At 39.7% G+C, this 10,591-nt stretch overlaps 1 protein-coding gene and 1 long non-coding RNA gene across 2 annotated transcripts; both read right to left on the minus strand.

Annotated features, from left to right (window-relative positions):
* Window positions 1-4,934: 4,934 nt before the first annotated feature.
* Window positions 4,935-5,679, minus strand: LOC131250046 (sulfite reductase [ferredoxin], chloroplastic-like). Its single transcript, XM_058250727.1, has 2 exons — window positions 5,564-5,679; window positions 4,935-5,307 (listed from the first exon to the last, which is right to left on the minus strand). Exons 1-2 carry the CDS (start codon window positions 5,672-5,674, stop codon window positions 5,122-5,124), a joined length of 297 nt encoding a protein of 98 aa, XP_058106710.1. The 5' UTR covers window positions 5,675-5,679; the 3' UTR covers window positions 4,935-5,121.
* A 1,293-nt stretch (window positions 5,680-6,972) lies between these two features.
* On the minus strand, window positions 6,973-10,208 carry LOC131250047 (uncharacterized). The gene is made up of 4 exons (XR_009173013.1): window positions 10,073-10,208; window positions 9,879-9,932; window positions 9,560-9,793; window positions 6,973-7,663 (listed from the first exon to the last, which is right to left on the minus strand). It is a non-coding gene; the product is annotated as an uncharacterized LOC131250047 (long non-coding RNA).
* Between the last annotated feature and the right edge of the window lie 383 nt (window positions 10,209-10,591).

The following is a 10,591-nucleotide window of genomic DNA, read 5'->3' on the forward strand; positions in this document are numbered from 1 at the left end:
GACCTACACTAAGGACCTAAGTTTATATTCTACAATAGCAAGGGTCAACACACGACACCCACACGTACTCTCTCGTTGGATGCCTCATATGAGGACTTGAAAGGGGTGAGAATCACCTAAGACCCAATCCTACACAAAGGAATCATCAACAGGGTCTCTGGACTCTAATGACTTACAAATAAGTACATAAACCCCATTAAGCATGTTAATGAAGATCTCCTCCTTTGATAACGAAGAATCTTTAGCTCCCTTGATCCGCAATACTGATGATGCTCCGATGTATAGCGACGGGTTGGGTCAAGGTTATGTTGGTAATTACTTTATTAATTGATAATCATTGAAGAGACAGAGTAATTCTAAGATCTTAGGCATTCAAGGGATCTCAGCTCAATGATTTTCCATTAAGGTGGTAGCTGGAAGATCCTTGAAAGCAGAAGTTCATTCACCAATCCACTCTATTGAATGTAAATGAAGAGGGTGGATTGAGGAATGAACTCCCATGAGAAAAAAAACTTAGGTTACATGATATGTAGTTACTCTCTCAAAGCTCTCTCTCTCTTTTTCTCAATACAGCAACCAAGAACTAGCTCTCCTTAGATAGACAAAAATTTTCAACGGTAATAAAGATGTCAGATTCTGTCTGAGTTCGATATCATCAGGCCTGCTTCGATATCATCGAACGTATACTTTCGATGATACTGAAGCAAGGTTCAATGATACAAACTCCACTCAAATATATACCTAAATCTTTTTACTGGAGGATCGATGTCAACGATCGTGCGTTGATGTCATCGAGTTTGAATTTCAATTTCATCGACAATCTATTCGATACATCAATTATTTCCACATAATTTTCAAAAGAGCTTGCTAGACAATCTTTTATCCATTTCGATGATATCGAGCATATATCGATTTCATCGATATTTAAAATACGATCATATCGAGACATCATCGATTCCTTGATCATTTTCAGAGGATTTTCCTATTGAGCTCGCTGGACTAGTTTGTTCCAAATTTGATAACATTGAAGGACCCTCGATATCATCAGAATTTGATTTCCGATGGAATCGAGGGTCGCTTCGACTTATCGATAAATATGAGTTTTACCTTATTAACACGCTGGACAAAAATTACCCAGAATTTGATTATATCGAGCTGTCTAGATGTTATAGATATTTGAATTTCGATGATATCGAAGAGTCCATCAATTCATCGAGAATGTTGTCCAGGATCAAGTTTGTTACTGGACACAAGATGTCCTCAATTCGATGATTTCGAGTACTTTCTAAGGACATCGATAATAGGTGTTCGATCATATCAATGTGATATCGATATATCGAGAAAGGTTGAAAACTTAGACATTTTCCTATTTTGCAAGATATGTTTTCATACTCAAACACATGTTGTTCCACACATTTTAAAGTTTTTAAGTATCTGGGTGTTTTTGGGAAGTGGGATGTGAGGTTTAATTTACCTTTGACAAGTTCGTAGCACACATCCAATTAAGGCAGACGCTTGAATGATCTTCCTGTGGGGCTCACTTGACTTTCTAACTCAACACTCACACTAATTGACAAACCAGGGCACTTTCAATAACCACTACTAGGACATCGTCATGTGGATGCTGAATTCTGCATGCATCATCTTCTGTGAAGGTCAAACTGCAGAGGCTCACTCGGAGTTCTTTCCTTGACCTTTCGGTCAGGTGGACATAATGCTCAGGGTCCAAGCTCTGAGAGTAGGCTTTGCGAGCGCTATTTGAGTCACCTCCACTAGATGAACCACCATAGATGTTGCGGATCTTGGCAGGCTCTTCCACAGTCTTGCTTGGCTGCTCTTCTCTCTGAGCTGACTTCGCTTCCTTGGTGTATAGTCGCAGATGACCCTTACGGATGAGGGCCTCGATCTCGTCCTTGAGATCCACACAGTCGATCGTATTGTGACCGTGGTCACGATAGAAACGGTAGTACTTGTGCTTGTCCAGCTGTCCTGAATTGGCCTTCATGCAAACTGGCCACTGCAGGAGTTTCTGGTCCCCAATGTCTAATAGGATCTATTCTGGAGATGTGTTGAGGGGGGTGTAGGAGCGGAACTTGCTCTCAGGCCTCCTACTCGGTCGGCGATCGCATGAGGCTCGATCGTCTGGCTTCTTGCTGGATGACTAAGGCTCTTTGTTCCTCGGTCTCTTCTCTTTGGACAACCGCTAGGCAACTTAGACATTCTTGTGGGAGTTGGAGAACTCCTCAGTATTGGTGTGTTTCTGATCTTGGCTGATGAGTTCGGCCAAGGTAGTTGGTGGTTTCTTCCCAATTGAGAAAACGAACTTCCCCTCCCTAAGTCCGCTGAGTATGGTAAAAAGTGTCATCTTGTCGTCGTAGTCATCCACTAACAATGCTTCTTCATTGAAGCGGGTGATGAAGTCCTTCAATGACTCCTTGTTCCCCTGCCTGAGGGTGAACAGATGAATAGTCAGCTTCTGACTCTTCTTACCAGAGATGAACTGGGCAAGGAATAATATGCTGAGCTCCGCAAAGGAGCCGATCGACTTTGGCTTAAGCTACTAATACCAACTCTGAGCAGATCCGGAGAGGGTTATCAAGAAATCTCTGCACATCATTACGTTCGTGGCCGACTGGATCTGCATCCTGGAATGATAGGACTCCACATGTTTTGACGAGTCTCCAGACCTATAGTATTAGATGATCGGAGGCATCTTGAACCTCTGCGGCATCACCTCATCCATGATTTCTAAGGTGAAGGGAGGCTCGGTCTCTTCCATCATTGCCTGGACTGCAGTTAGGATGGACGTAGGTTGTTGATTTTGCTGCAATGTTTTGATCTGATCGCGGAGTTCCTTAAGTTGAGCTTCCCAAGGATTTTGGTTTGTGGCCACTGTTTCTTGGGGAGCCTCATCTGCTGCAGGCGCTTTACCCTGTCTTCTCCTCTCCACTCGATGGCAGAGGTTAGTTGGGCCCAGAGCCAAAGTCGCGGACATATAGGATGGTTCCACGTCTCGAACAAGTTCTTAGACTCGGGCAGACTAATTCTGGGATGCAACGTTCTATGTAGGACTAGGAGCTCCTGTGAACTATGCCTAGGACCCCCTGACAAGAGAACTGACTTGCTACGATGGCTCCTCAGGTGTCGGGGTGGCTTCCACTATGTTAAGAGGTGGCTGCTGGTTTTATTGCTCTTTCATTCGGATGATTTCCTCCCTCAGCATCCGGACTTCATTTTATAATGCCTTGTACTTTCCTCCTTGACTTCGAGTCTACTGGGATGGCCCTATCGGAGCTGATTCGGTATGTAATAGCGAAGAAGACTAATATTGTTTGCTAGGTCCAGGCTCCACTGTTGTAACCTTCTTTCCTCTTGCCATTTTTTGATAAAACCTTCTATCTTTTTATTTGAATTCCCACAAACAGCACCAAAAAATGTTGAGATCAAAATCTGGACCACCCTCCACCCAATGCTATAAACTCAAAATGAACCCTGGTCTTGCACAGAAAGGTGAGTAAAGGAGACCCTGGCTTAAACAAGGGACCCTCCAATGCCTAAGTCAGGCTAGGGAATCTAGGTCTAAGTTGCATAATGTAGAGACAGGGTGTGAGATATTACATACCTGTTACAACGGGGTCCTCTGGTATTTATACATGTGGGTCGGGTGGATCGTGTTTGTAAATCTCGGCATGATCTACTCAATCAAGAGAATATTGCAATCATGGAGATACTCCACAATCTTTGGATCATGTAACGCATCATGTCTTAATGGAGCGTATCCCCGGGCGAGATCTTCGAACATGTACACATTTAGGCTGGTTTCCCAGTTCAGTACTCAAAAGGTCCTCATCCGGGCTTGGACTTGTCCTGTTCGAGCTCGCAGCTGAGTACTAGTAGTCGGAATTCGTCGTCAGAACGTCTAGGGGTCAGAGTTTGTTGAATGAGGATGAGGATGAGGACGAGAGCTCGGTTTGGCCAACCTTCTTTGGATGAGGATGAGATGAGGATGAGGACGAGAGCTTGTCCTAGTCGGCCTAGAGTCGTAGTCCAGAGGTCTGCTCACACCCGACATGATGATCTCCTTCCGCTTTCTTATTAATTGGTTCGGATGGCCCGGGCCGACCCTGTTTGACCCTTTCCAAATTTCCCCATAACAAAAGTAATGTAAAGGTTTCGATATAACTCGTACTCCACCACTATGAGTGATATCGGTATGCCCAACTAATCTACATGAATGCATGCCTAGCATAGTGTGTGCAGTCCATCATACGTAGTGATCATCATAATGTGAAATATAATTCATAGAAAATCGAGCTCATCCTGCATCCCATATTACAGAGATTTGTCGGCGTGTCCAACGCTACCGTGGATTTACGTGACACTACCAAAAAAATGGGCAAAGGCTACGGATTAAATCTGTAGCACGACCGTAGTCATAGGTGCCATGTCAATAGGTCTCAAACCTATGGCTACGAATTTAATCCATAGCCATAGCTTAAAATAACTACTGATATAATCTGTAGCAAATATTTTTGTAGCTAAAAGCACCTACAGCTATGGATATTATTGGTAGTTAAAAGTAATGTTGGATCCGTAGTAATATTCCAAATTTTATAACAGCTACGGCTAATATCCGTAGCTATTTCCTACATTTAAAAATATATATATAATCATCATTCATTCATTCAATTACCACCTGCATAATCATTCATTCATTCATTCATTCAATTACAATCATTCAGTCAATTAATTACAATCATTCATTCATTCATTCATTCATTCAATTACAATCATTCTGTCAATTAATTACAATCATTCATTCATTCAATTACAATCACATAGTCTCATTTGATGGATCTGAGTCGAAAGATTCTGGAAAAGGAAATGCAAGATTCTGGTGTTGGGGATACTTATGAAAAAAATCAAAATCAAAATTGTTTGTACATGGGAAAACGATGCAACAGCCTGGTAGATGGTTATATATCTCAAGTTCTTTTCAACTAAGTCTCACTCATCCATGATTTAGAAAAAAGAAAAAAGATAAGTTCATCTGAACTGGTATTTATTCAACAAATAGCAACAGCCGAAAAAAGGGGCAAATCATTCACTTTTGCCATTTTACTAGGCGACAACAAAGTTACGGATGACTTCCATGGCCAGTTGGTGTGAAATCTTGTTCTGCAGCTTTGCAAGTTCATCCATGGCTTCATATGTGTCTTTGTCAGCAAAAAGCTTTAGATTAAATCGTGTCGATGCCTTTGCTAAGCCCTCCCACTTCTCAACTGTCTCTTTCAGTTTGTTAAAGCCCTGCATAGGATAGGAAGAAACTTAATGTATGCTTACTTTGTCGGTATAGAACCATTTGGATTTTCTATTAGTTACCCCAGGAATGATATGTAAATGAAAATGGGGAAAAACCTGTGGCAGTATTATTTTAAAAATGATTAGACACTTGCTAAATTTCAGATCCCAAAACCCATGAAATAATTCAAGTTACAAGTATGGCTGGAAGAAATTCAGATGTTGTAAATAACATGACCTAAATACAAACTTCGGTACTTACCAAGCGAGTTGTGAAATCGCTGAAAAATTCTCCCTGTTGGCATTTGCACCTCCAGTTATAGAACAATGGCTCCAAAACCTTTTCTAGATCATTAACCTTCACCATATTCATGAAATATTTTGCTAGTGAGGTTTGGTTAGGCGTTCCCCCGAGCTAGACCTATTTGAAACATGCAAAAGTACCCCATCATTCATTCTTCTAAAATAAGTCCTATTTTCAAGATGTGTAAGAGACATCCTGTAATGGATCTTTAGAAGGACACTTCAGTGTTCTTGCTTGTTTAGGATTTTTCCCCATTTTTGGGGGCGGACAGACGTGTCGTGCTCAAATCACCATTCTGGCAACTACATGGTACTTATCCTTGTAAAAGAATATAACTCATCTATGATACATTTGTTTCTAGGGTTTTGATGTGCTAGCCCAAAACTCGGGTCCTTGGGATAATCATGTGCTCCTCATGTGTGGACAAGAATAGATAGTTAAGAAAACTTGATTCATAACACATTTGATGTATACATGTGTTCCACCAGATAGCAGGTCCATTTTACAAATTTCAGGTTGGCATGGAAAACATGATTGTTTCTATGGTGGAGAATCATGAACTGCATAGTCGTATGCATGGCGGTTAAATAGCAGACCTATCATGGATATAGCATGGCCTAACAATCATTTAACTGATAAAATAGACAAAGGACCTCTGTTTTAGAGAAAACCCAAATCAAACCACTTGAAAATAAAAAATAAAATCAAACCACTTGAAAATAAAAAATAAAAAATAAAATAAACCTTTGTTTTGCAGCCTTCTTTTGCAACAATCCAAAAACCAAAAAGAAGAAGAAGCAAAAAATCCAAATCAAAATGATTCTTTACAAATAAGTTATTTTAAAAATACATTTGAGGCCTTTGATTGCTTGCTAATTAGACAAAAAACTAAATTCAGACTATAAACAAAAAAAAATAATTTAAGACTTCTACCTATGCAACACGTAGATCCACTTCCAAGAAAAAGATCCAGACATGTTTGTAACAAACAACTATTCATCAATATCATGTAATTTAAATGTTGCAAGCTCAGTGAATGATAAGAAATTCTTACTTGCACCCATATTGGTAATTACACAAACTCCTCTTTCCATAGCCAAAGGTAGGAGTAAAGACATCCAATCTGAAATTACACAAGCATTGGAAAGCGGGACTAAAGAAACTAAAGGACATTTTGTCAAAGTGAAGATCCCACATCTGTGGGCCCACGTTGATGCATGTGTTTTATCCACGCCATACATCAATATGGGGAAAATAAAAGATGTCCAAATGTTTAGATTCAAGAGTGAGGTGTATAAAAATCAGATGTCAATATGATTCAATTAATAGACATATACAAGTTATAACAAAGGAAAACAAAAAATGATCAATGGAGACAACAAGCATATAGACCAAATTCAACATTTCGAAACTCATAATGGCAAAGAAAATTGAGCTTCAAAGGTTTAAACGGATATTGCCTCCCAATTGTCTTGAGTTCCTTCTGGCATTTCCCATTGAAACTGTCAAATATTATAATGAATAAACGGTCGACATGTCCAAGATCTGCAGGTCCACGAATAGTTTCTCACCAATGCAAATATAAGTTATATAGCTACAAGATATTCACTACAAGAAGCCTAGCCTATGCTCCACCCTAACATTACTTGAGCTAAGGTTTAGCTACGATCCAATTCAATTGGCATGCAGAATTCTCAAAAACTAAGTCATGCATAAAAAAATAATAAAATAAAATTAAAGACAACGTGATAGGGCAAAGAACTCATATTGCAAATGCATGAAACAAAGATACCTCTGATTCAATCATGTGCCGAAAAGTATGAAACAAAAATACCTGTAATTCAATCATGTGCCCAAAGGTATGAAATAAAGATACCTCTAATTTCTTATAATGGTTGGAAGCATGCTTGCGAGAGTAAGCAATGTCAGAAGAGATCCAAGAGTGCCTTTAAAAAGAAATTAAAACAAGAACTTCACCTGTAGTGGCAACAGAACCAGAAAAATTGATTTTTGTTGCACCTTCAGTGGAGACAACTGCAGATGTTAAAGTAGAAGAACCTACAAAAGAATCACATAAAAAATTGCACAATCACAACAACATGGGTACATTCGGAAACCGAGTAGGCAATCCACAGCCAAGGCCATCAACCTCAAGAAGTAAACAAGTGGCTAAAGAAGTAGAATGGCAATAGAGTATCAATTACACAAGGGAAGCCACTTTATACCAATTTTTTCCACAAATAAGAAAAAAAAAAACAAGAAAGATTCCTCCATGATTACACAGAAATTTCAAAACAAGGTGAACATTTGAAATTGCGAGTTGGAGACCAATAAGCTTCAGAAAGGCCATATATCAACCAACTAAGGGGAAAAAATAATTGAAACTTCACAAATAGAAAATATTAGTGGACTTTCAGGGGCATAACCACAACAATGACATGGAAAGAAAAATGTCCAAAACATTAAAATGGCCCAAGAAGGATAAGAACATATGGAATTGCACCAGTAGTAGATTGCTGCAGTGAATATCTACAAGAGAAACAATTACAAAAATTATTTACCTTTATGAGGAAACGAAAACCAATTTCCTCACTCTTGGCTTTCCCAAAAAAGGGGAGCTGTCAAATCAGAGGAAATCAGCCCTTTCCTCCATTGAATCCCATTTTCCACCAATCCAAACATCCACTACGACTTGACATGTTCTTCAAGAACATTTCCTTCCATTTTATCCTAAGTAGTGCCCATCCAAATGGAATCTCTCAGTTGGTCCAACAATGAAAACGAAATTTCTCAAAATGGCTGATAGAGATGAAAAGGATAGTCTTCAAAATGCAATTAGTTACTTGCTTAGTACAGCAAAGTTCTGTCCTTTGTGCCCATCCAAATGGAATTTGGCCATGGCTAGACTTCGGGCAAGGCATCCACCAAATGTCTTTCTTTTAATGTAGAAAAGGGCTAATACCTATGAGATTGAAAGCCAGTATTTGTAAGTGTGGTAGCTAGGCCAGTTTGGATCACCCCCAATGAGAAATTTGGATTGAGATGTGCCTGTTTGTGACATTTGGGGGTTACGGGTCAAGCTCAGGTCTGACTTTTAGGCCAATTTACTAAATGGATTGAGCTTTGTATGGCCCTTGACCTGACTCAAACCCGACCCATTGCCACCCCCAGGAAAATCCCTCCATCCAACTTTTGGGGTACATCCAAACATGCCATTTATACTTTTCCCATTAATAATATATGCAGAATGTAGGGAATAACAACACTAGTAGCTAAACAATGAAGACCAATAAACAAGATATACTGCAACTAAAAAAAATGGCTATTTTTTAGTTCCTGCCACTCTATTTGTTTTTAGCTCAATATCATGTCTTGTATAAAAACCTGGAACTTACCCGTTAGCAAAAAATTGCATAATACTAATGAACCAAAATAAAGGAATGCAAGCAAGGAAACCCTTGGGTGCATGATAATTAATGCTTTGGAAAAGCGAGAGCCACCACAAGGTGGAAGGGCTACCTAAAAATAAGCTAGAGTGACTTCTGTCATGGTGAGCCGCCATGGACATCGGCTAAGGAGTGTGGTGGTGTATTATGATCCCAATGGTTTTAAGTAGGGGTGGCAATGTGTGGGGTTAGCACAAGCCCGACCCATTTTCAAAATGAACCAAGAATTCGTGCCCAAACCTTACCCAAAGTAAAGGGTTCGTCAACATTAAAAGGAACAGACAGGTAGAAAAACCAACATAGAAGACTATACATTGACGGCCATGGATGAATCTATTTACTTTTAAGTAGCAAAAGGGAGTTCCAAACAAGAGATATAAAGTCACAGAAGATTACATTTTCCATTCAATGTAGGCAACTTCTTTCACAAAATAATCAGAATGAAATAGAAGAACATGCAATGACAGCTGCTGAGAATAGTTAAAAAAATTGAAGCAAGGAAACTCACTTTCCATGTTGTTCTAACACACTCTGAGTGGCAGATTTTGTGATTGTTTCCTGCTTCAAATGCCCAAAAAAATTTGTAGAACTAAAATTAGTAGAGCATAGACTTGGAGATATCGACTTAGAAATAGCCTTTCACATTTACATCAAACAAATGAAATAAATGGTCAACTAAAAGTAAAGAAAATACTGACGATCCTTGGATTTTATATGAAAATTTAGCTACACAGCAATTTGCCTGCATTGAGGGCTAAAGAATATCACCACAGAAACAAATGAACAAAATTATAATAGCATCAACAGTAATCACAACAAATTTCTACCACCAAAACCTTCTTTGTTGAGCCATTTCACCAAACAGTTAGTATGCATGAAATCTAAAAGAGAGAAAAAAGAATAGAGAGAGGAGAAGATCAAACATATGAAGAGGAACCTCGGATTCCTTCAATTTTAAGAGATGTCACAAAAATATGAAAGGATGGCGGAGATGCATGGCTGTAGAATGGCGGATACAAACCTATGTAGGAGCTTCATGGCTGTTGCAATGGAGGTCCAAGCAAGATGATGATGTGAGGGAGATAGAAGATATGGCGGAGATGCATCGGAAAGAGAGGGAGGTGAATGAGAGAGATGGAGAAGGTGAGAGAGAGAGAGAAAGAGGGAAAGGAGATCAGGAGAGAGAGAAAGAGAGGGAAAGAGGAGAATGTGAGCAGTAATCGAGAGAGAGAGAGAGAGAGAGAGAGAGAGAAAGGGAAAGAGGAGACTGGGAGTAGAGATCATGAGAGAGGGAAATAAGGGAATGGAAAGAGAGAGAGCGAGGGAGAGGAGAGGAAAAGGTTTTTTTGGGCACAGCTCTGTTTTGAGCGCGCGCCCTTTTTTTGGCGTGGAGACAGACCAACACATGGACGGTCCTGTCAGGGGCTCGGTGAGGCCCACTATGATGTATTTGGTTTATCCATGCCGTCCATTCATTCTGATAATTAATTTTAGGATGTGATCCAGTGTATGACACATCAGGTTATGCATAAGATGAAGG

This window comes from Magnolia sinica, chromosome 6, assembly GCF_029962835.1.
Source record: "Magnolia sinica isolate HGM2019 chromosome 6, MsV1, whole genome shotgun sequence".
Lineage (NCBI taxonomy): Eukaryota > Viridiplantae > Streptophyta > Magnoliopsida > Magnoliales > Magnoliaceae > Magnolia > Magnolia sinica.

Coding starts and splice junctions, on each gene's coding strand:
- LOC131250046 (XM_058250727.1), bottom strand. CDS start 5,674: ATGAATATGGTGAAGGTTAATGATCTAGAAAAGGTTTTGGAGCCATTG. Junction 5,308..5,563: donor GCGATTTCACAACTCGCTTG/GTAAGTACCGAA, acceptor TATCCTATGCAG/GGCTTTAACAAACTGAAAGA.